Here is a 26170-nt window from a genome sequence, read left to right on the forward strand (position 1 = left end):
TGAATGTTTATTTTATCTTTCTTATTATAAAAATAAATAAATTAAATTTATGATTAATCTTTGCATTGATTAATTAATTTATGCACAATATAATTAATTAAACTTTTTTTCATCTCAAAGATGAAAATAAAATTTTTTGTCAAAATAGTAAATAAATATGAATTTTATTTGTTTTTTTTTTGTAATCAAATTTAAAGTTTTATATTTTTAAAGAGAAAGACTATAACAAAAGGAATTTATTTATATATATAACAGATATCAACAAATTGAATGGGAAAATTTATAGAATGAAATATAAATTTTAATGTTTTTTAAAAGGAATTTATTTATATATTTATTTATTTGTTTAATTTGTTTGTAGTATTTTTTAAATTAAATTTATTTTAATATATTGCTTTTTTAAAATAGTGTTTAGATTTTTATTAAGATTGATTGTTAGTGAAAGAGTGAATCATGAATGAATGATTATATGAGTATTTAAGATATATTTTAGTTATTTGAAAAAAAGTTTTGCTTGCCTCTCATTGGTTTTACACTGGACTGTCGTACTCCTTCTTAACTGAGGTGTTTAGAGACTGGGTTTGCTTTTTCTTGTCAATAGCATTCTTGTATGTGAATTTTATCTTAGATTCGTAAAAATCAATTAGAATATCATGGTCATATTCTCTTACTAATTTGGAGCTTAGTGTTGATTTCTCTGGAATTTTTCCATCAGAACGAGCTTCCCACTCAATTTCCATCATAATATCATTGTCTTTTGGTCTGCAAGCTATTATTTTTTTGGCCTTATCACCATTGTAGAAGTGCCCTTAAATAGGTATAGGGTTCTTTTTTTATACTTCTGAGTTCAAGCAAACGGATTCTGCTTAAGTGGATTGCAAATTATTTTCAAGACTAGCTGTATTAATGTATTCTGTAGATGTATTGCATTGAATTACTTTCTTTTCTTGGTAAATAGGAGCATATTATTTTTTATTTTCTCCTTGTTTGCTTTCTTCTTATGAAGTAGATTCGAATGTAGATTGTAGCTATTTTTTAGTAACATCTTACTCGAAACTGCTTTGTGGATGTAGGGCATTAGCTTTTACTTATTTTTCAAGCTATCCACTTCTGAAATTTTAGACCTTTTATGTTTCGGTTTAGATTTCATTTGACTACTTTTACTTTAAGCCTCCTTTTTCCAGTTAAAGAACAAATTTTTCTTTTGGCTTTTCATCAAATTCATCATCATCATCTTCATCCTGTCTAGTTTCGATGTATTCTTATATTAATTAATTTTGGAATTGGCTGTAGTCGGCTCTTTCTTTTTCAAATTAATGAATTAATTTTTCTTCAATATCCATTTCGCTGGCATCGTTGTGATTAACGAAATTATTTTCATCAGGAATAGAAGCAAATTCATCATTGTTAATTGGAGAATTGTTGGATTTATTTAATTTCTTTTTTTCACTATTTTAAATCATCTCATTTAAACGTTGCAAATTTTATTGAAGAACTTCGTTTAGAGGGCCATCTTTTGGGGGACCTTCTACTTAAGAATCTTATATCTGTGACTAGGTATCCATTTTATTCTTTTACATATCAATCATAGGAGATTTAGAAGGGGAGTAGACGTTCTTTATAGATGAGCTTTTAGGTGTTTACTTATTATATCCAAATACTTGATACATGTATTTTCCAAAGTCTTTTTTCTTCAATTTGATATCATCTTAGCTTAGATTTTCATCATCATCATCGCTATCTAAATTTGGTATGATCACCTTTTTACTTTCGTTAGATGATTTTTTCTCTACTTTAGAGTCATTTAGCTTTTGTTATGTGCTTTTAGATGAACTACTTTTGCTAACACTTTTTTTAGGCTTTCCTTCTTCTGAGCTTGCAGATTTACTTTTCCTAACCAAGCTATTTTCATTTTTATTGCTATGATTAATTTATTCATTTTTATTGCTGCTGTTATTGTTTGATACATTTGTATTCTGGACTGGGGAGTTAGTTGAAATTAGTCTTTATAGTCCTTTTAACTATTATTGAGGCTTAACCTACTGCTTTTAAGGTGATTCAGAAGGCTGAGTCTTGCTCTTTGCAATTTAAAGATCATCTTTTTTGAAAAAAAGATTGCCAAATGAAGAGGACTTTATTAAAATACCTCCTTTTTCTTCTTGATTGTTTGATTTTTAAATATTTGAAGTGACATTAAATGGATTTTTATTCTTATTAATGGGTATATCTGATTTTTGCTCTTCACTTATTGAGTTATTTAAATAGCTAATATTTTCTATGTCACTAAAATTCTTTGAGTTTTCTTATATAACAGGTAATTGCTATTAAATATACTTATCCTTTTGAGCTTGCTTTTCATGTATCTTTTATTAATTTTTTGGATTAATTTGTGGATTGACAGGTTATGAATCAAATAAAAGTCTATGAGAAATCTTTTGGTTATTATTATTATTAGGGTCATTATTTGTATTGAAATTGTTTAACATAGGATTTTAATCTTATTTAGAAGTATTGTAATAGTTAGTAGAGTCGAAGAGGTTATTTCTTTTTACATTAATTTAATTGCCATTAGTGTTGCCAAAAAAATTAGAATTAGAAGATTTTTCAGCACTGATCTAGTTATTCTAGTTTTTCTAATATTCATTTTATAAGATATTACTTTCGTGTAACCTACTTTTCATTTCTTGCAGCTTGGAAGAGAATAATGATTAAGTTCCATTATTTTAAGGTTGCCCATCTTTTGTGTTTTCATTACAAACTTTCTTTCCTGAACTGTTGAGTACAGGAGCCTTACCGCCAATGCAAAGCTTACGCTTTCCATTTATTTTGTTTTTATCTTCATCACTTTCATCAGAGTTTTGTATAACAATAGGGCGCTGTACCTGTTGTTGTTGGCTTGCAAGAAAGGCTTTTTATTAGCGTTCATATTTTTAAATGATAGACTTATGGGAATTCATGATTTTTTCTTTAGCCTCCCACTTAGGAGATGACTGAGCATCTGTCTTTAAAAGAAAATATGTAGTTTAGTCTAGTATTTTTTAAGCAATTATTTATCCTTTAGGAGATGACATTATCTTGCCTTTAACTTCAGTCTTCTTAGTTACAGGAGTCTACTTGGTCTTCAAAGGAGTTATTTTTTTGCCTGAAATCTGTACTTAATCGCCTATTCTCATTTAAGGAGTTATAGCAGAGATGTGGTTAAAGTCTCTGTGCTAATAAATAGAAAAAATCGTGGGTTATATATGATTTTATAAGAAATTCTATTCTTAATATTTAGGATGATTGTCCTATTTAAATCTTGTATTAAAATTAATTTAGTTAAGCTTATCAATCAATCTATCTATCTATTTATTTATTTAGTTTTGTTAGTTAATTAATTAATTATTAATACTCCTTGTAATTCGCATTCAACTCTTTAATTAATGTATTCCTTTTTCTACATTCATTTTGTCTTTAAAATCTCTTGTTTTTCGCGCAATCTGATCAATCCGATCTCATACCATCTTGGAGGGCATAATGAGATCTAATTAATTATTATCAACATCGCGCTAACATATTTCAATCAAATATTTATCATCATCGTTCATCATCTAACTTTAACAATCCTTTATTAATGATATTTTGATATCCCATTTTTATAAAATTTGAAAATAATATTCTATTCCAAATTCTTTTTATTATCCACGAAAATAACATTTGTAAACAAGCATTTTTCTTAGTCTCTTTTGCTGAATGCCTTTAAAAAGATCTTTTTTTAAAGAAATTAATTTTGATTAGAAATCCCTCCAAAAAAGAAAAATTTCAATTAATAAAATTTGAAATTTCATGCATGCTATGTACTCAGTTTAAAATTCTATTCTAATCATAGAAGTTGCTAATTTACATATAACCAAAACTATAAAAATTTAAAACTTAAGAAATTTGATCAAACAATAAATAAACAAATATAACTTGACTTAATTTTAAAACATAAATAATAAATAACTACAAATAGCAAATGAAACACCAAATAATTAAGTAAGTAAGTGAGTTATTTTTATATTACTATACAATTTATTTATTATAATTCAAATTAAATAAATAAACTTAATTATATTTGGAATTTGGTTCTCTAAATCTTATTAATTAACAAAAAGATAATAAATAAATAAATAAATAAATTAAAATTCACTTCAAAATAAATTTTATGTAAATGGTAATTTAAATAAAAACTAAAAATTTATTAAAATAAATTGTAATTCAATTTAAATAAAACTTGAAGGAATACCAATAAATTTTAATATATTGTTTCAAAAATTAAATTAACTAAGTAATATTATATAAAATATGTATTTTTCTTATATTTTGTAATTTTATTTTATTCATCAACTCTTTTTATTAACAAAAATTTAATGAATTGATAAAAACTTTTTAAATTTTTGATGAAATATTTTTTACAGCTGAAGTAATTAAAATAATTTAATATGGTAATTATTCATCAAAATATTTTATCTGCTTCTTCAAAGGAATTAATTTATAAATTTAATGAGTAATATATTGAATTAATTATTTTAGATTAAAATTTACTGCTTAGTTTTTGCAAATAAAATTGATTTTTGAAACTAGCATTAAATTATTTACTGAGAATGTAAAGGAGGATTTTTTGTTTTTTGCAAGAAATAAACATTTTGTAAATTGAATAAACACAATTTAAATTGGTAAATATTTTTTCAAATTTTTTTTACTAATGCTGCTTAAAGTGTAATGAATGTAAGAATGAGTTATTGGTATTTTCATTTGTATATTATATAAATATTATTATATGGTTAGATAAAGAGAGAATGCAAAATTTTTGAGAAAATTATAGCTTGAATGATAAACCAATTAGTTGAATTATAAGGAATGATAAAATAATCTTCAATTGATATTTAATGGTAGTTTTAACTACTATTTCCATGAAAGAAGATTAAAAATATGTTTTTTAATTTCTTTTAATTTACTTTATGTGAATAAAAAATATCATACATAATTAATTAATTTATTTTTGCGAATCTATTGAAAGTGAGATAAATAATTAATTATTTACATTTTTTTTAATTAATTATTAAAGTAAAAATACTAGGAGAAATTTAGGATGAATAATGAAAAGAGCAATAATTGTTAGAATTATTAGATAATGAATGCAGATGATTATAAAAAGTATGCATTCGAATATTATCTTATTTCATAGGTTAGTAGTGATAGAATAGATTATGGTAATTAAAATAAATATCCATTCAACTTTTAAGCAATTTAAGTATCTGCTTTACAGTTGGCTTTCATTTATATTATTCTTACTGCTTTTAAAATTGATTGATTTTTAATCTATTTTTGATGATAACTCAAAAGCCTAACTTCTATCAAAATAAGATGACAATATCTAAAATCTTGAAACTATCATAGTATACTAGAATAAACACAATTAATGTAAAAAGGAGTTACCTTAAGTGTTAAAGAATTTCGAAAAAGTAATATTTTTGCTAATGCTTACTAATTTATAGCCTACTTATCTTCATTTTATTTAAAATTCATTACTCCATTCTTATTTTTAGGTAATATCTCTAAAATAGGAATAATTCATATTTTTTATTAAAAGTGGAGTTTTCCCCAAGGAGTCAAACTGATATAGCAATCTGATCCGAAATTTAAAATGTTAGATGACTTTTATCACGACCCATAAGCAAAGTTAGGTTCTAATATACATGAAATAAACTACTTCGTGGTTACTGATTTAGGAACACTGCAAAAGTATTATTGCACATCAGCTTATTTTTATGTAATAAAACAATTATTCTTAGCAAAATTAGTAATAATAGAGCAAAGATTTGAAATAGCAGCTAAATTATTGCAAGAATATGAGTTATTAATACATTTTATTGAGTTTACAATACGCTTTTATTGGAACTATATCATTTCATTTTTATAACTATAGGAAAAGATTATTTTTGTTGATAAAAATGAGCAACCACATTAGTTCTATATCCCTAAATCTCATGTGATAATGTCATGTGCTCCTTTCTTTTGTGCTTAGAAAAGTCTAATAGGATATCTTTTGCATGTGCACAGGATGAAACAGAGCACTGAATAAGACAAAATAATACAAGTTACTTAAGATGAGAAAGTTTATGGAATAGAGTAATCAAAGCTATTTGAATATTATATTTAATACACTTATGATAACTGTATGATTTAGGAAGCAAATGAAAAAGTGTAGCTAAAATTCCACACAAATGATAAATTTTTGCTTTATTACACTAAAAACAACATCAATAATATGTTTTATTCAATTGTAAACCCTTCAAATAACTTTTTTGAGAGTCTTATGTTCAGTTAGAGTCCTTATAATTTATTAAATTTAGTAACATATATTCTTCTAGAATATCAAATAATCCTAGTGTCTAAAAGAACCAATTCTCTTACTCTTTTTGCTGAAAATCTCCTAGAGTTGATAAAACCACTGTAAGCAATTTAAATTTATTAGATGAATGAATGCTAATAAATAATAAACTTGAAATTATCTCCTTATTTATATAAATAATTAAAATTAACCCTTTCTTAAATTGATTAGAACCAAATAGATAAATAAATAAATAAGTCGTATAATTTAGAATTATGCTCTTATTTATTATATTATTTAGTTAGTTAGAAATCAATCATAAATTTATTAGCAATAAATAATTTTACAATTTAGCGAAAAATATTTGATTTAATTTTCTCATCATTTATGTAAATTTCCAACAGGTTTTGGAGAGGAGTATATATTCCGAATTTAGTCGTTCCAAGTATTTTTGATTACGAAAATACCAAATTGCCTTACATTATTGGGTTTCACAGAAAAGACTTTAAATCTGTATGGTTTTAAATATAATAAAAAATATTAAATCAGTTACTTGATTAATTAATTCTTAATGTTAAACAAAAAAGGTTGAGACAGATAAAAGTTAAGAATCTAATTAATTAAAACAGAATAGAGTTGTTTATGACATTGATGAAAATTCTTTTCTTTATATAAATGTAATTAAATTTGTTCCCTGCCCTATTATATATATTCTACAATTCATTGTTAAAAAAATAAGGAAACCTAAGCTAATCCTTCTCCGAGAATTCCTCTTGTTTACAGAAATTACTTCATTAGGAAAATAAATTTGATCATTGGAGACATTAAATTTTACGAAGAAGTAAAAATATTTAGTTTATTATTAATATTTATTAGCAACTAATTAACTGACTAACTAACTAAATATTTCATTCATTGATTATTAGGAATATTTTAGCCAAGCAATATTAAGATACAAGCAGTTTTTTTATGATTTCATCCTCTTAATATTTCACGATCTTTTTATGTACTTCAGCAATGAAGAGCATGAAAAAGGTAAACACACTAAATGCAAAAGCAACGGAGAAATTTAAAACCAATCGACAAAGGCTGATCCACAAGTTTAAACAACAGCTTCGACAAATTATTTTTAAAAAAGCTTGAATTGTCTTGATTAGCAGTAAAGCATTGGAGGAACTAGTAATAATTCTTTCTAGGCTAAATAGAATAAAAATAACTCAACTTTTTCAAAAAAAGAATAAATTGGCAATAGTGAAAAAAACTCTAAAAGTTCAAAGAAAATAGTTTATTTTAATTACAAGAAATACATTGCTTCATACGAAGAAAGAGACCAGCCATTCTTTTCACTTCTTTCCAAAACACTTGTAATCAAACAAAATATTTATTATATTGAAATATCAATTAAATTAGCACAATACACACATATATTTTTTTGATTCTAATGAAAGCATCAAATTTATTTATGCTTTGTGTTAGTTATTGTTCCAATTTTAAATTTGTACAAAAAATTAATTTAGATATTCAACGGGCTTATCAAAGATTGCTTTAGAGCCATGGAATTTAGAGAGGAATTTTTTTCTAAAGAAAGAAAACAATAATATGATTATAATTTTGGGAGTGTGATTTGTTTTATAGAGGATGTCAAATTTCTATCCAACAGAGCTACAGACGAAGTAACATTGAATGATAAAATAAAAGAGCTGGAAGACACTCAGCATAAAATTATAGCAGAATAACTTTCTGGCTCACCTATGGTAGATATTCAGCTAAATGCAGATAATGGTTTAGTAGATTATTTAGAAAGCCTTTTTAGAGTAAGCTCCAGACCTGATAGTTATGAGAGATTGCATTCAACTAACTAATATTCTAGTTATTTATCTAGTTTTCTCAACAATCCCTTTGATATTTAAAAGGAAATTGTTAACAACTAAGGAAGTAAACAAAAAATAGTTGTTTGCAGTAATCTAAATGCTATTGAAAACCTCAAAGAAGGAGCAGATTAAAATTTTTAAACGAAAGAACAATTTTTAAAGCAATATTCGATAGAAAGGCACAATAAAAAACCATAAAACAGCCAAAAAGAGAATAAAAATCTAGGAAAAATACAATCAGATTTTAATGAGGAAAATTGGCAAATAAATACATAGTCGAGTGAAGACATAACAGTTGATACTAATAGAAACAACATTAAATCATTTATGAGCTAAAACATAAGAGAACTCTCATTGTATCATAAAACAAACAGACTTATTAATTACTAAAAGATAGACGAAGATGAATTATACTAAAAGAAATATCAAAACAAATTTGACGGATGTTCGACAGCTTTCGAAGTTCATTCCACTAATTCAGCTTATATTAATAATAAACTCAGCAGAAAAAATTCTTTCAAAGAATTTGCAAAAATAAGCAATGAGCTAAATCTTCTTCCTACGATGGGAAAGAGCCAATCTAATTAAAAATCTATGACTTCAATATTACCTCTTCCTGAAGATCTTATGTCAGCCAACGTCGAAAAGTGATCGATCAATTTTGGATTAATTAAAATTTAGATTAAAATATTTCGCTATCAACTGAATTAAAAATTTTAAAACAATATGAAATACATTGAATTGTAAATTAAGATTCTATTCTTAAAAATAGAAATGGGATGAATAACCTAATTATTCAATATAAATTTGTTAAATTCATTATTTATAAGTCAAAGAAAGACTTATTTACAAACTACTTTGAATCAGTTTTGTTAATAATATGAGCCTATTTAATTAATAAATAAAAAATAATGAAATTTAAAAAATGAATTGATAGATTGCAATACATTTATTTCTAACCTTATAGAATATCTTAATCTTAGTCACTTTAAAGTTAAAATTTTTGACGTGAAGACTAATCTTATTGTTACTTGGTATCAAATGACATATTAAAAATATTTAACAAAAATACTTTATAATAATAACAATTTAGTATAATCTTTGATAAATAAACAGACCAAACCATAAATAATTTTATAAGTTTAAGCTTGATCAATAAATAATAAATATAATTTTAAATAGAAAATTTTTTATAAAACTTAATAAACAAATTAACAAATAAATAACTAAATAACTAAACAAACAGCAAGCAAAATCTATAATTTAACAATGATAATCAATAAACTCTATTTAATGAAATATCCTTTATTATTATATATTAATAATTAGTAAATGTAATATATATTTTTCCAATTTTATATTAAAAATATTTATATTTTATCAATTATTCTTAATTAATTTAAATACCATAAATTATTTTTTAATTAAATTCAATCCAAATTTATTTATTTTTAAACTTTTAATCCTATTTTTTGTAAAGTTTGTTTTTTAACTTAATTTTTATTTTATGATATTTAAGTAAAGTAAGTATATATATCATTAAATTTCTTTATTAATTTGTTTGAAATATTAATAATTTGTATGTAAATAGAGAATATGTTTTTTTTAATTAAAATACTTATGTAATTATAAATTCTTCTTAATTAATTAAATTAGTAGAAATTTTTTGTCTGATTAAATTAAATTAATTGAATTGAAAATTAATTTTTTAATAATACCAAAAAAAATAATTTAAATCAAAATATTAAAAATAAATATAACACTTTTTTGTAAATGTTAACTTAATTTTATATTTTATAAAACTTAAGCAATTAAGTAAGTACATATGTGATTAAATTAGTTTTGTTTGCATTTTTAAAAAGTTAAAATAGCTAAATTATTTAACGATTAAATTCTGTCTGATTTTGGATATTTAAGAAAATTCTTGAGAGATAAATCTTGGCTTAAAGAAAATTATATATATTTATTTGAATTGATAAATAATTAAATATATTTAGATTCTACAAAATTAATTGAATATTATAATAAATATGATAGGTAGATAATTAATTAGAAAATAAAATTAGGTATTGTTGAAAAATATTAGTAATAAATTAGGACATAATTCGTAATGCTATTTTTGTGATATTATTGATTTGGATGATATTGGAAATCAAAAGAGCTATTTTTAAAATTCATCATTGAGATCAGATATACTTAAATCTATTAAAGTTGAAAACTAATTAAGTAAAAAGATGAATTAAAATCAACGTAAAGGAATTCTATCAAGTTAAATTCAGAGATAGTTACTTCAAATAAATAATCTTTTACTGGAAAGAAATGAAGATGGTAATAACAGCAATGACGAAGATAACACTAATTATTAAACTAAAAAAAATGATTCTATTTAAAATTGCATTTCTTAATATTTAGAGATTGAATATAATGGTTTAAATGCAGATCACTTGGTCTAATTTTTAAATAAAATTAATGAAGATGAAGCGAAGAATTTAAACTTTTACAGTGTTTGTGCTTTTATTATTGAGATAGGCAGAAATCCTAGAAGAACCAGATTTAAATACATCTATAAGAAGACTTTGAATAAATTAGTTAAGAGATTTAGCCAATTAAATCCTATGATCTTATTTTTATAGCATTTACAAAAAAACAATAATGTATTTGATAAATCTGATTACTCTCCAGTTGAATTTGAATATCTGCGATTTACCCTTCCTCGCATTATAATATGTCTTCAAAATTGTGGATTCATCGACAACTCTCTATATGATTAGTACTATCAAATATTCACTAGTTAAAACTTTTAATATGTAACAAACATGCAAGTTAAGGTTATTGTTGGTTTGATGTGGTCTTATGCTAGATTTTAAAGAGATGTGGACTATGATTAATTCATAAACTATATTTTCAGATTAGAAAATCACACTTTTTTCTTAAACACCTTAAGATTGTTAAATCTATCATCAACTCATTTTAGAATATTAGATGACAAGGAGTACTCTAAATTGAAATAAGAATACTAAAGCACTTTAAATAGCAACCTGCCAATTAACATAGCTATTTCGAAGAGTCAACTTGAAAACATCAAGCAATTTTTTATTGATAAATTAAATAAACAGGTGTACATCAATTTCAATGAGAAAAATTCTACTTAGATAATATAAATTTTATATAAACTATATCCTTAGTATGTCATACCAATATCTCAAAACGATGAAAAATCCCTTTAAAATTTAATGGAAACTGATAAGTTTTTTAGACTATTTTATCCTCTTGCACTGAATGCCTAGAAAATAATGAGATTCAAAAATGAAAACAAAGATTAGAAAAAAATCATGATTTTAAACCGAACAAATGACTAAATTTAAACACTAATAAAACCTGCTCATAATTTTTAACTCTAATCTAAATTTTAAGTTAATGTCCTTAACGTATTAACTTCTATGTTTCCTGATGTTAAAATAAAGCAAAATTTATATATTGGAGATATTTATGAAATCGATATATTGTTTGAAGATTTAAATATCGTATTTGAAATCAATGGTGATTCTCATTACTACTACGATTCTTCTTCTGGAAAAATTAAAATTTTTGCAAAAACCATCTGCAAGCAATAGTAACAATTATTTATTTTACTTATTTTTTTTTAGTTTTTTAAAAATAAATTATAGCAAAATAAATTTATTTTTTAAAACCAATTTAAATATATTAAAAAGTTTTTCTTCATTTAAAAATTCATTAAGATTTTTAGCATTAATTATAAAAATTAATTATTTTATTTTAAATTTTAATTGGTTTAGAAAAAACTAATTATTTTTAATTTTATTTTTTTAACTTTAAAATTTAATTTTCAAAGGGTCCTGAAGACTTTCGGAATTAAACACATAGTAAATATAAACCAATACCATTGGTATAAGTTAAATTAAGAAACTGAAAAATAGGTTTACATTATAAAACAACTATAACATGCAAAAGTAAATTTTGCTTCACTTGGAAAGATAATTGCAGACCAATAAATTCTTTTAGATCCATCCAGTATTTAAAATGAATAAACTTCCGAATGAAATTCTAATTCGATTACATTTTTTAAATTTACTAATTAATATATTTAACCTTAAATAATTAAATTAATTAATTAATTAACTTAAATTTTATATTTAAAAATAAATGTATTTTATTTAGCTTAATTATTGTTTTATTTTATACAAATTTATAAATTAATTCAATAAAGTAAAATTTAAAATAATCTTGAAAATTTCAATTAAAATCATTATTTTAATTAAATTAACAAAATAATTTGCAATTTTTAAAAAAGATCTTTCAAAAATTAATTTCTGCTTAACTAAAATTTAAATTTTGTAAATTTTCAAACATTTTAAACAAGAATCTAACTTAATACACTGAGTGTTATTAAGTATTAAATAAGAATCATTTATTTATTATCCACAAATAAAAGATATAATGAATGTATGTATTTGCTTATTACAAAAATATTAAATTTAATTTATTAAATATTGATCAAATTAAAATTTTAAATAAATTTATATCATTTAAAAGATCTTATTTGCCAGTTAAATAGGAAATAAATAATATCTTCTTTAACAAATAGTTCAAATTAATATTGTTTTAAATTTAATACTTTTTTCTGAATAAACAATTTGATTTAATAAATCTATTGATTGATAATTAATCTGTGAAATATTTATAATTTTGACAAGTTGTTTATGCAATCAATTTTTAATTTCAAATTTAGTTATTAGAAATTAAAAACTAATATTAAAGAATTTTAACTATCCAAGAAAAATTATTCTTTAAGTCAATCAATCAATTAATCTATTAATTATTTAATTAATTTAGTGTAGTAAATTTTTCTGTTAAATTTACTTGTTTTTATATTACAAATATCCTAAATTAAAGTTTATAAATAATGGAATAAAGCTTGGATTAGCAGAATTTATTTAAATAATTAGGGTTGACATCCTCTTCATAGAATAATCACAGATAAAGTCCTATTGAATAAATCTTACAAGGGTATTTTTCATAAGACAAGGGCGTTTGCTAATTTATGATTATTTACATTTATTTAGAACTAGAGCTTAATCTGCCTTTGAACCTGCAAGAAACTAAAAACAATCAGACAATAGCATTTTTAAAAAACAGGATAATAGCAGTTTTATTGAGGAAAGATCGCCTGCACAACCTTAGAAATCAAATGAATTTTAAACGTAATTCAGATAGACACTTTGTGCAATTTATGCGAAAAAAGAATCAAACATATAAATTTTTTTAATAACAAAAGCTAGGATCAGAGCTTCAATGGAACTCAAGTAGGAAACATGAATAATTTTGAATAAAAAAATGAATACTATTAACAGGCTTATATGAATAATTAAGTTTAAAGCTAACAAAATTAACAAAAAGTTGTAGAAAACCAAATTGTATAAGAGGCAGAAAATGAAGGAGAAGATGATGATGACGATGTCAATGATTATAATTTTAATAAAAAAATGCAAGATTATTAAGAAAGCATAAAATAAATTGATAATAATAATAGTCCTCAACAGGAATAATAGCATGAGAAATAAGAAAATAGCGTAATCCTTTAAATGTATATTTCAATTCCTGGTTAAGATTAGGAGGCTGTTTTAGAATTAAGCAGAAATGAAAGTATATAATAAGCTGCTTCAAGATTTGCAAAACTTAATAAACTTGACAAAGAAGCTGAGGAGTAAATACTTCAAGCTTTGTATGTTGCGGTAGAAGATAAATAAGATTCAGAAGAGAATTTAGAGTAAATAATACTTGTTAAAAGACAAGATAAGTTAAAATATAAATTAATTTGTTAAAAGTTTAGAAGATTAGCACGAAGAAGCCTAAATTAGAGGTGGGTTTAATTAAATGAGTTTTCAACAAGATAATTAGTACATTCAAGAAGAAGACGATGATGAAAATTATAATTAGAGAAAAAGTCATTAAAAATAAAGAGATTTCTTTTAATAAAGCCACTCAAAATAAAGTGTAATTAAATCAATTAATTCAATACATTTATTTTTTGAATCATATTTTTAACAAATATATTTCAGTAGAAAAACAATTATTTTATTGTTAGAATTCATGTTTAAAGTTAAGTGTGGATAATTTATTTGATATATTAGGTTAATTTTAAGGAATTTAATATATGAATTTATACATTAAAATTGAATTAATTATAGTAAGTTCCTTGTTAATTATTATTTTTAATCCTTTATAAAGACTGGAATTTCACAAGCAAAGAATAGTTAATTTGGATTTTTTGACAGAGTATATGCTAATTAGAGTCTATCAAACTTTACTAATTCAAATATTTAGCATAATAATAATCCAGGAGTTAGATTATATAACTAATTTGAGAAAGAGCGAAGGAAGAAAATGTAATCAAATATTCTTATTTAATTAATGAAAATATAATTTTTATTTAAAAAAATGATGCATTAGTGAAGAATAAGAATAGTTAGAAAAATAGGAAAAGCAAAGACAAGAAGAAGAACTAAAAAAGTTAAAACAATACCCCATCATAAATTAGAAATCTGCAGAAATAGTCGTATGTTGTTTAATTTATTTATGTATTCACATTTAAATGTGAAATCTTTAGAAAAAAAAGAGAGAAAAAGGAGAAGAGCCAGGCTAAAAAGATAGTTACATCAAGAATTTTAAAATTAGTATGATTAAACAATACTATTAATAGAAAGAGCTAGAGCAATGCACTTTTTAACCTCAAATAAATTAAATAAGCAGATCTTTGGGTGATTGCCTAAAGCAATATAGGAACTTCAAGGATGTTTATAGTAATCTATACTTTGAATCTAAAATTAAATAGGCTGAGAAATAATAGGTTTCTATACCCTCTTCTTCCTCAAAAGAATTGTAATCATTTCCAAATTCAATTTATTTAAAAAATAAAAATCGAACAAAATATAAATTTATTTATTAATTAATTAATTTTTTTTATCTTTTAAGAAAATTATATTTAAATTTATATATTTTTTGTTAAATGAAACTTTTATTTAGTTTATGTTTGTTTGATAATTCATTAGTATTAATTAATTAATAAGAAGATATAAAATGTTTATTTAATAGATTAGCATAAAAAATTAAATTAATTTTATTTGTAAAAATAAAAGAGAAAAAGAGTGTACTTTTTAGCCAATCACAAATAAATAAGATAAGATAAAAATGAACATCACAGGTAGCTTTTTAGAAAGAAACAAAGAATATATTGAGAAAAAGAATTAAAAAGCTAAGAATATGCAATTTTTACATTAAAATGTCGACATAACTACTGGAAAAAAGTTATTTGAACCAAATATCATCTAGAAGAATGGAAGTGAAGTAAATTTCATTTTTAATTTATTTAATTTTTATTTAAAACATTTCTTTATAGAAAAGGAGTAACAATTAAATATTTGAAGAACTTTATAGTTTAAATGAAAAAAAGAAAAAGCAATAAGAGGTATTTTCATTAATATTTATTTACATATTTACTTACTTAATTTCTATCTTACTTGTTGAATTTCTTCTTATTAAAACACTGAAATTTAATTAAAAATTTTGCATAGGAAGAAGAAAAAAAAAGAAACTAGTAAAAATAATAAATTCATTTAAGTGAGCAGACAAATAATTTAGTAGAAAGGTAAAGAAAAAGAAAGATAGAAGAACTCTTTAACAAATTAGATGATGACTGTGATGGATTTATTTCAGGAAATAAAATAGCAATTGAGAAAATAGATAAAAATGTAGTCATTCTTCTGCTGCCGATACTTGAGGAAATTGATAAAAGGTGTTTAGAGCTAGACTTTTAGTAGTTTTATGAAGGTTTTAATACATATTTTAATTAAATGAATGCATAAGATAGACATTTGATTCTATTTGGTAACAGCAAAACAAATAAACCCTTAAAAAACTCTTAATAAAACAACTTCACTTTTTCAGTAATTTATTTGAATTATTATTTTTATCTTTAATAAAGTAAAATAAAGAATTAACAATTGTTAAAATAAATTAAAGTTATTTTATATTTTAAATAAATTTTAATTGTTTGTTTTAATTAATTAATTCAAACCTAATATTTTTAATATTTTAAAATCATTTTATAAAATCAAAAGCCTTAGTTAAATTAAAAGTCTTTGAAAATAGCAATGAAAAAAGACTATTTAGACTAATTTGGATAAAATGAAATGTATAATTAAAATGTTGTTGGTGTTTCAGAATTTTTGGTAGATAATTAGAAAATTGAAAATATTAAACCAAATAAATCGAATGCAGCAAATAAATAGTGATTAAGTTAATTACTCATTATTTTCTTTTAAACCTGCTAATTAATTGAATAGAAAAATTTGTATAAAGTTAATTAAATCAATAAAAGATGAAAATAAAATTAAATTATTACTTTTATGTTAAAAATTCATGATGTATATATATATTTTGTATATAATTAATTAATTAATTACCAATATTTTTCAAAAATCTTTTTATATGAACATATAAATATATATTTGGGTTTAAAGATTTACATGTCACCGTATGCTTAATAAAAGCATTATATTAGTAATGGAAAATGAAAAAAACTTTATTTTTCAAAAAAAAAATATGTTCATTTAAAATTTAAAAATTATTTAATTTTATCTTAAATATAGTATTAACAGTATATATTTATTTTTACAAAGAATGATAATAAATTAATCAAAAATTGTGTTTGAAAAAATAAATTGAGATAAGAGAGTAAAAAGAATATAACTAAATTAGATTTGATTGATAACAATGTATATAAATTTGAATATGTAATATTTTTACATTGTATATAAATTTTTTTTATTATCTTTTTATTTATTAAATCATATATTTATGTTTGTTTTATTTTATTAATACTACGAATTCTTAAAATATTTCTTATTATAATTAATTAATCTCCATAAAAAATTAATAATTTGTTTGTTTGATAGATTAATTCTTCTTTTTAACTAATAAAAAATTTAAAAATTTTAAAGTAGGCGCAATTATTGATAGTTAGTTATTCTCTTTTCAGATTCTTCATTAATAGTCGTCCTCCTTGAAATATCCTTATTAAGGAATTGAATTGCTATGAGCTCTCATTTAGTTGTATTAGATGCCTTAGTTTAAGAGGTCTTGTTAGTTAGGTTATTGAACCTATTATTATTGTTGTTGCTAATAGTATTAGGAGAATTGAGGATTGACATTTTGTTTCAAGTAGAATTATTGATCGTTTTATTGGAAATTATATTGTTGAGCATTCTAGTTATAACCGTATTAGTTATTTAAATTCTAATGTCCCTATTGGTAGTTTTAATAATTGTTATACTAACCATTTTGAGCTTGTTGGCCTTGTCCAAATTAAAATTGACCTTGTGAGGCAGAATTATATCTATTATATTAGTTATTCTAGTAATCAAATTACTGAACTTCATCATCATAGTAATTGCCGAAATTTTAGCCTCCCATTTATGGTATTTAGTATTACTAAGTTCCTTAAGGATTTTATATATAACCATTATTGTTACCGTATTGGTTCATTTCTGTATTGTTTTATATAAATTGGTTGGTATGTTATTGGTCATAGAATTGGTTTCCTTAGGTCAATACCTTTTGTTAACCAATTTAGTTGGCCATAAATCTATTTTGTTGTTATTATTGCTATTATGGTTGTACAAGTTATTGTGATCCATTACGCTATTGCATATGTTGATATTATTATTATTGAGTATATTGTTGATTAATTTAAGATCCTTGCTATTAAAGACCTGGCTATCCCATATTGTATGCTTATTATGAATGAGGAGGGTGTTACTTTGTGGGATCAGTAGGATCTGCAACAACACCAGTTGGGTCATTTAAAGGACCAGCTACACCAGTAGGATTTACACCGCCCATATAATTCTAAGATTGATTTAAGTGAGTAGCATTAGTGCCAGCAACAGCAGGTTACTTGAATTGACCTTAAAGAGAGGCTGGATTTGCTGCTCCTCTAGCTTAAACGGTAGGATCTTCATAGCTATCTTTAGATCCTAGTTGTGGTACTTATCCTGGCTTATTTATTTGGTTGTATTAGTTTTAAGCAACACCACCCATTCCTGGTTATTAAATTTATCCAGGAATTTAACCACTTCCATTTAAATAAGCTCCTTAGCCTTGGCCAGGAGCAACAACACTTTGCTAGTGAGCACCCATTTGATTTTAAGGATATCCAGCTACTTATTATCCAGGACGAGCAGGTGGAACTTACATGCCATTTAATTACTATTAGCCACCCTAAATACCTGGAGTTGGTTATCCATATTATTACTAATTATACATACCAGGTTAGTTAACTGGCTTAGATGAATCAAAACCATTAATATCAGCAATTTATCCATTTATTGGTGCACCTTATTAAGCTCCATATTATTAGACACCAAATCCTTACTAACCGGCTTGAGGGAAGGTACCAGGTTTAATTTATTGTTAGGCAGCTAAATCAGCACCAGGATACATCTATTGAGAATTGTTAAGAGGAGGTTTCTAGATGTTGGGATTAGCAGAGTGCTATGACCATTGCATATTAGGGTTTGTAGCAGAGGGTTGACTTCCACTTGCATTCATGTTTTAAGTAGGTGGTAAAGCTGAGTTGAGACTTTGTTAGGGGAATTGTGAGGTAGAAGGAACCTATGTTGGCAACTGAGATTAAGAAACAAGATTTTAAGAAGATGGCATTGAAGTAGGTTCACTAGGATTGGGTGGGGCGTTTTTGGCGCCTTTTTTACCTCTTTAACCCTTAGTTGCCTTTGGAGTTTCTTCTGCAGCTTATTTAGTAGGAGCAGCCTTTTCACCACCTTTAGTGACTTTTTCCTTTTAAGGCTTAGCTCCTTACAAAATCATACTTTTTGCTTATTGAGTGTTTTAGTTGCTTTGGTTAAGAACGATTTCTGATTATTGAGCAGGATTCTTAATTTAGAGTTTTTTGCCATCTATAACAGATTGAAGTTGATCGTCATTTGCTTTAATTTTTTTACTAGGATTAGCACCTTAGTATTCATCATCTGAATCATCACTTTGGTAATTTTTCTTTCCCTCTTTTTCAACTTTTACTTTTGAATTTTTATGACCTCTGCTGCTTTCATCATCATCTTCACAACCTTGAGAGAATTTTTATTAAGAAATCTTGGGATAAACTTTTTTGTAAGCCTCCTTCACGCCTTCAATATCTTCAAGTTTTCTGAAATTTTTAGGAATATTGACAGGATCAATCATAACATGAAGAACATCACCGTGCAAGGGTTCCAAAAATTCATTAATCTGTAGATAAAATAATCATTTTAGTAAACTTTAACAAATATTTAAAAAAAATTTATTACCTTTTTTTGTTTGAAGCTTTATTATGTAAGAGTATGTTCTATGGTTAAAATCAAAGGCTTTTCTTCAATATTAATATTTGTATTTGTACTAGATCTGTTGTAAGCTTCCATTAATTACTTTTGCATGACTTCAACGAACTTCTCATGATTCTTTAAAAAAAGAAAATTTTCAGAATTAAATTATTTAATTTAATTTTTTAATAAATAAAAGTAATAAATAAATAATTAATTAATTACACTATTCTAAGGAATGATATTGATATTGTAATAAATTTTAACACAGCTGCTGAATTTAATAGCCAAGAAAAGAGGATGCTTCACTTTGTGACGAATGTTGGGAGCACTGAAGAAATTGCTTAGACCTTCGACGTTATTGTCAATAGGCTCATCTTAGTTATACTTTCTCTTACTCTCTCTTTTGACAAATTTCTTGTCCAATTGTTCAGGTAAGAAGGGATCAATGAAAGAGCTTAATTTCTAAGCCTATATTTTAATTAATATAGGGACATAAATAAAATATTACAAAGCGCACCGATTAATAAATTGTTACCTTTTATTGTTGAGTATCTCTTGCAGACTTTCTGGAATCAACAAAAATAGGAGGTGAAATACGAGATTCTAAAATTTTAGGGTGTTCAAACTTGTTCTAGTTAAGATACACGACAATGACTAAGTGAAATTTAGAACCCTAATTTATTAGAATAAAAAATAATTGAGTTTAATCAAATTAATTAAAATCAGCAATATAATTTATGATAAAATTTATTTGATATAAATTAATGAGTGAGTGAGTGAGTGAGAACTGATGTTTCTTATGTTAAAATTTTATCTTCTTATTTAATTGAAAATAATGATATAAATATTGATTGATTGATTGATAGATACTAAATTAAAATATGCTCACTCCAATACTAGGTCTATATCTATCTATCAATCTACTTATTTATATTTATTTTTAATGCAATTAATGATTTATTCTGTCAGTTTTTATTAAGATTTATTTTTTTATAATTATTTTTTTCATTCACAAATATTATTTAAGTATGACCAAGTTTTCATCAACTTGTCATATTATAAAACTAGCAACTTTTTGACAGTATTTTGCTTGTTCATCATATTATTAATCTATCTATCACTCAATTTATCAATAAATAAATCGTTTTTGCTTGTCCTTTAATGAGAAAAAGGCTTGACATTAAAATATAATAACTCAAAATTGCAGAAGGGTTCATATTGTTATTTTTCTATTTTTGAGGTTTAATTGTATCTGTAAAAGAAACCAAATTAATCATTTATTTTAATTACTTCATGATTGTATGAAGTTGTATCAAACTTTAAACCTGTGAAAACGCATCTTGAGCTATCAAATTCAGATCTGTTACCTCCCTTAATACCAACATCAACCAAGTGGAAAGTATGAATCTAATTGATGACGGCTCTAACAACGTAAATTTCAGCCTAATTAAAAAAACAATTGAAATTTTAATTTTTTATTTTTACAACTTTCTAAAATAAATATTGTCTAAATATATTCAATTATTTACATAAATCTTAGAAGGAGGAAGGAGCTTTTCGTTTGTGAGAGGATCTCTAATCTATTTATATGATAAAATATGGGTTTTTAATTGTTAGTTGGGATTTTTCGTTTTCTTTAAATCAACAAAATTGCATTTTCATAGAAGCTCTTTTTATTTTTCATTTTTTTTCTGTAGTGCTTTAATTTATATTTCGCATTGTAAAAAAGACCTTTTTCATATATGCAAAGTGCAAAATATTTGCTTTTTTCTTGTTTGAAAAGAATTTAAGCTTTTAAAATGATCTTCTCTTCATTTTTACTTTCTTTAAATAAACTAGAATGCTAATAATTTTAATTGCTTAAGAGAGATTTGATGATAGGTGAAAGATCTTAAACGCTAAATGCAACTTTGATTGAGATACAAAACAATTCAAATAATTTGCTAAAAATATTTACATCAAGTGTGCAATGAATATCAGGAATGTTCCAAGATTTATGCCAGTTCCATCCCAAGCCTTCAGAATAAATGAACTGCTTTGAGCTTTCAATAATTAAATCTACTTTGGGTTGGACATTTTACTATTTTGTAAAATTTATATGATTAAAAATGATTTAATGTGATCAATAGAAAGCGAAAATTTAAGTTGAAATTATTTTATAAAACCAAAGTCGTGTCTATTAAGACATCTTTGGTATCAAGAGGACATTTTCTAAAGATGTTGTATAAGTATTTAGGAATTGAATGCTCGATAAGAAGGAAAAAAAATGTCATATTTTTAAAGAAAGAGAAATGAATAGGCAATAAAAATAGCCTGTTTATTAATCAAATTTAAGAGAGGAAAGAGGAAAATGCGATAAATGAATGAATGAAGAAAAAACAAATAAATAAATCAAGAAGATTAGTAAAGAATTTAATTTAATTAAAGATCTTTTTCATAATAATTAAAATGCAATTATGAAATTGTCTTTACCTCTGAAGGTAGTGTTAACATAATAGAGGGTGAGAGATTCCATGTAATTTCAGATTCAGGAGTTGATCTTTTCATGTCGTAAACACATGCAATCCATTCCCAGTTTTTATCCTGTGGGACGTTGCCTTGAGGGTATGAATTGTTATCGTTTTCACCAGATGACTCGCTCATATTTAAGAATAGGTGTGGAATTGATTGAGTATATTCTAAGATTAATAAAATAAAAGGTTATTATTTTAATTTGCCTTTACTTAAAGAATGATTTTGTGTATTTAAGAATAAATGAATAAGTATCTAGACTGCATTCAAAATAAATTAAGATTGATTGATTAGTTAGGTTTGTTAGTTAGTTTGTTAGCTGTTTTGCAGCAAACGCGGAATAAAGAAAAATTTGAAATCATCCTGCTAGGTAAGGAAAGTGGGATTGGGATTTTGACAATTATTAAGGAAGGATGAAAATGGAGATATTTTAAGAAAGTGAGGTTCATTGATGCAGAGGATGGTTATAACAAAAGTAATTAAGAGTAGATTTGAATTGGTCATATTGTAATTGTAACCATAATAAGAGGTTATACTTATAAAAATAATAATGAAATTTAATTTACAGTTTGATAGTTGAAAGATAATGATTTTTTTTTTGCTTTTTCTTTCTTACTTTTACTTTTTCGCTTTCTTTAAGATTTTTTGATGCAAAATTTACACTATTATTTTTCGCAGATGCAAAGTTTGTTTTTTGTGAATTATTTACCTTTTTGCTTTCAAAAAAGAAAGGAAAATTGTTAAATTAACATATCAATAAGAATTCAAATATAATTAAAGGAATGCTAATTAATTAATTTATTAATTAATTAAATTAATCACTCAATCAAAGTAATTAATTGGAACATTCAGTGAGTGCTCTATCAAAACTAATAATTTATAATTTAGCTTATAATTTATTCAATACTCGATACTCCTCCCCCACTATCATTTTCTCTTTTATCTATTTTAATTTCTTATTTCTTCCTTATGTTAGTTCTCTTTTACGCAATTCCTTCATTTAATTATTCTTCCCATCTTATTTATTTTTTCAAAACTTTTTCTTTATTCCCCATTCATTCATTGACTCACTCACTCAATCTGTCAATCACCCATTCATTCATTTTAACTTTAAACACAAATTTTATTACCCAAATCATATACATAGATAGATACATACATAAACGCCTATTTTTATATCTTATTATTTATTTTCTCATAATTTTATAAATTTGTTTTTTAAATATGTGCTAGCTACCCTCATATATTTGTTTTTAGAATACTAACCAAAAATAATACTAAGTGAGTTGATAATAAAGTATTTATTAGATAATTCTATATCATTAAGCAATAAAACGAATAAATAAAAAACAAATACTACTTTTAAATTTCTTATTTAGGCTTGGGTAGAGAGAGAGAGAGAGAATGATTATAATTAAAATTTCAAAATTCATTTTCTCTCTTAATATTCTTTTTTCTTTTATTCAATTATTTTATTTTGGCGCTATCCTCACCCGCTTTCACTTACCCGTTAAAGACTAAAACAGTTAAATGTTGAAAAGAGTTTCACAATTAGAGTCCTTCAGGTCGATTCATAACATTAAAATGAGAATTGAAATAAAAATATTATTAAAAAATATTTTTTTATCTTGGGTTAGTCTTAAAATTCTAGAAAAAAATATAGAGACAAAGAATATTTAAAGGATATATAAAAACAAATTATTCATTAATTTTCTCTACAGACCAATCAACCAATAATATCGTTGGGATGATTGATTCATATTAATCAATCATTCTATTGAAACAAAATATGATTATCTTAATTATTAATATCTATTAATTTATTTCGTTACCATATTTCAATCAAATGTTTTAATGGATAACATCCAAACTTAAAGCTAGCAAATTATTTTCATGTTGTTACTATCTACATTAGTTTTTATATTTTCATTATTTTGCTTATTGCAAGCCTTCATAATTTACAAATTTAGGTGAGATATCAAAGTATAAAAGAGTTTAAAATGAAAGAAAAAATCGTTGATTAATAATATTTTCTAATTTAAATTTATCAATAAAATAGACAAAACAATTAATCGTTCGTTGGCTAATAGATATAGCTCAAATGATTCTCGCTAATTTGTTAATACATGTTTATATGATGACATAACCATTTTAAAAGTGTCACAATATTGCATCATTTTTTAATTTTGCTAACCTATCAATATAATAGTGAGAATTACGTGTAAAAAAAGGGAAATCCCTTTTAGGCTATACCTATTTATTTATTTCCTCCTACCTTAAAAGTACTGTTCCATCTAATGATAAAATTCCAATATAGCTAGCTAACTATTTGTCTATTTTATTTTTTAATTTAATCGAAAAATGACCCAGCCTTATTATAGCTGGTTTTCTTTTTTAAAAATCTGGAATTTTAAGCAAACTGATTTAATTTTTCCCCTCCCTCTGATATACATATATATATATCTTCATCGTCATTTTATTCAAGATATGAACGTCTGATTTCGTAGAATTAATAAAATTTTTTTTTCTCCCCTCAATGCATTTTAAACAATTTAAGTCAATCCATTTTTTTTTTGCATAAAACAGCACCAAATAATGCAAGCAGACTCGTATGCTTTTGCATTTTAGATTGATATTTTTCATTTATCTAAAATCAGCTTGAGTTAGGACTTGATGATATTCAGAAAGAAAGAGTCTTTGAGAAGTATTAGAAAAGCTTTTTATTTCATTGAAAAAAAGCCTATTTTCTCAAATTTTTAACTTCCTCTATTATATTTAGCTATTGGGGAATATTGGCCTTTTTTGAAAAGCATCTATATTTTTGCATTTAAACATGAAGAAAATGTTTAAAAATTTGATGAAAACTCTTCAGAAAAGGTAGAATTAAGTATTTTGCAGTCTTTTTATTATGTAGAATTAAGCTTCTGATTCGATTTAATGAAAATTTTTTGTTTACAGAGCTTATAGTAGTAAGAGATTTTATTAAAGATCTATAATCAATCATTATTTTTATATACTTTCTTTACTTTTTTATTTATCACTTTTCCTTTAGTTTTGCGCAGGAAGCACCTGCAGGAAGGCTTGCGCAAATTATCTTAAGCAGGAATAACATGGTGAATTTTAAAAGATCGTTTAAGCTTTGTCAAAATGGCCTTCTCGATCTCATTATTACTGATAAAAATTAATTGGTGCTTTTAATGAAAATTAGGATTTACATTTTGAGTAATTTATATTATAATTGCTTTAAATTACCATTAAACAATGTAATGCTCATTAATTAAATTTACTTGTGAGTATTAAATGGACGAACTTCAAAGAAATGCAAACCCTCTATTCCTTTGATCCTTACAGATTACTCCTCTCTAATTTTTGTGTCACTCCAATTGATGAAATCCATTAGAATTAATTAGAATAACTCAATACTTTGAACTAACATTTAAATAAACCTTCTTTGCAGTACCAAATACTTACTTTAAAAGCAACATTCCATATTGTTTCATTAAGAGTTTTAAGATAATCAAACAAATAACATTTAGACATTTAAGTGATGAAAACGAGTTTATTCTAAATTCAAAAAATACACAAGTTGTATAGCGCTGCCCTTTGTTTTTTAAATATGATTTCTTGTTTAGGTAGCAATTATGCATTCGTTTCAAAAATATTTTTTATTTTTATTGCTTAAAAGCTAATAAAAATTCTATGAATCCATTTTGCAGATAAAGTTATCACTTAGTCTTTATAATGTTTGTTTGTTTGTATGTATGTATGTCCTTTGCATTTTGCATGAAATATTGGTAATAGATTGTAATTGTAAAATGTAATCTGTAAATGAATAAGCTAGCAAGATAGAATTTTTAATAATCCCATAAATGAAATAAGAATTAATCAATATGTTAAAATAAATTGCAATAACGATAATTTTTATCGTGCAAGATTAAAATTATTTTAAAACCACATGTAAATAAATAGATCAGCGCTTTTTTATCGCTCTTTTTCTATGCATTTTTGTCTGTTTGAAATGTTATACCTATAAGTAT

The 26170-nt window shown here is 24.0% G+C and overlaps 7 protein-coding genes across 7 annotated transcripts; 6 read left to right on the forward strand and 1 right to left on the reverse strand. All coding sequences in view use genetic code 6, as the record gives it.

Moving 5' to 3' along the window:
* Positions 1-1129: 1129 nt before the first annotated feature.
* On the forward strand, positions 1130-1702 carry TTHERM_000620949 (hypothetical protein; the record flags this gene model as incomplete). The annotated part of the gene is made up of 1 exon (XM_012798085.1): positions 1130-1702. The coding sequence occupies one exon, from the start codon at positions 1130-1132 to the stop codon at positions 1700-1702; it is 573 nt and encodes a 190-aa protein (XP_012653539.1).
* A 3411-nt stretch (positions 1703-5113) lies between these two features.
* TTHERM_00620950 (DENN (AEX-3) domain protein) lies at positions 5114-8877 on the forward strand (the record flags this gene model as incomplete). Its single annotated transcript, XM_001017920.2, has 10 exons — positions 5114-5234; positions 5368-5486; positions 5615-5794; positions 5951-6477; positions 6760-6868; positions 6943-7032; positions 7095-7196; positions 7282-7534; positions 7592-7719; positions 7873-8877. The coding sequence occupies 10 exons, from the start codon at positions 5114-5116 to the stop codon at positions 8875-8877; spliced, it is 2634 nt and encodes an 877-aa protein (XP_001017920.2).
* A 1379-nt stretch (positions 8878-10256) lies between these two features.
* TTHERM_00620960 (RAP domain protein) lies at positions 10257-12287 on the forward strand (the record flags this gene model as incomplete). The annotated part of the gene is made up of 2 exons (XM_001017921.2): positions 10257-11839; positions 12080-12287. The coding sequence occupies 2 exons, from the start codon at positions 10257-10259 to the stop codon at positions 12285-12287; spliced, it is 1791 nt and encodes a 596-aa protein (XP_001017921.2).
* Positions 12288-13087: 800 nt separating this feature from the next.
* TTHERM_00620970 (hypothetical protein) lies at positions 13088-16538 on the forward strand (the record flags this gene model as incomplete). The annotated part of the gene is made up of 11 exons (XM_001017922.3): positions 13088-13254; positions 13311-13448; positions 13523-14014; positions 14073-14241; positions 14476-14633; positions 14698-14803; positions 14855-15126; positions 15384-15591; positions 15644-15712; positions 15819-16190; positions 16365-16538. Exons 1-11 carry the CDS (start codon positions 13151-13153, stop codon positions 16536-16538), a joined length of 2262 nt encoding a protein of 753 aa, XP_001017922.2. The 5' UTR covers positions 13088-13150.
* A 751-nt stretch (positions 16539-17289) lies between these two features.
* TTHERM_00620980 (zinc finger transcription factor sma protein, putative) lies at positions 17290-22850 on the reverse strand (the record flags this gene model as incomplete). Its single annotated transcript, XM_001017923.2, has 9 exons — positions 22700-22850; positions 22095-22300; positions 21580-21702; positions 21152-21202; positions 20913-21065; positions 20158-20295; positions 19845-20090; positions 19608-19757; positions 17290-19548 (listed from the first exon to the last, which is right to left on the reverse strand). The coding sequence occupies exons 2-9, from the start codon at positions 22263-22265 to the stop codon at positions 17290-17292; spliced, it is 3291 nt and encodes a 1096-aa protein (XP_001017923.2). The 5' UTR covers positions 22266-22300; positions 22700-22850.
* A 2116-nt stretch (positions 22851-24966) lies between these two features.
* Positions 24967-25426, forward strand: TTHERM_000620998 (hypothetical protein; the record flags this gene model as incomplete). Its single annotated transcript, XM_012798086.1, has 2 exons — positions 24967-25010; positions 25186-25426. The coding sequence occupies 2 exons, from the start codon at positions 24967-24969 to the stop codon at positions 25424-25426; spliced, it is 285 nt and encodes a 94-aa protein (XP_012653540.1).
* Positions 25427-25452: 26 nt separating this feature from the next.
* On the forward strand, positions 25453-25836 carry TTHERM_000620999 (transmembrane protein, putative; the record flags this gene model as incomplete). Its single annotated transcript, XM_012798087.1, has 1 exon — positions 25453-25836. The coding sequence occupies one exon, from the start codon at positions 25453-25455 to the stop codon at positions 25834-25836; it is 384 nt and encodes a 127-aa protein (XP_012653541.1).
* Between the last annotated feature and the right edge of the window lie 334 nt (positions 25837-26170).

The sequence above is a fragment of the Tetrahymena thermophila genome (assembly GCF_000189635.1).
Source record: "Tetrahymena thermophila SB210 genomic scaffold scf_8254605, whole genome shotgun sequence".
NCBI classification, from domain to species: Eukaryota; Ciliophora; class Oligohymenophorea; order Hymenostomatida; family Tetrahymenidae; genus Tetrahymena; species Tetrahymena thermophila.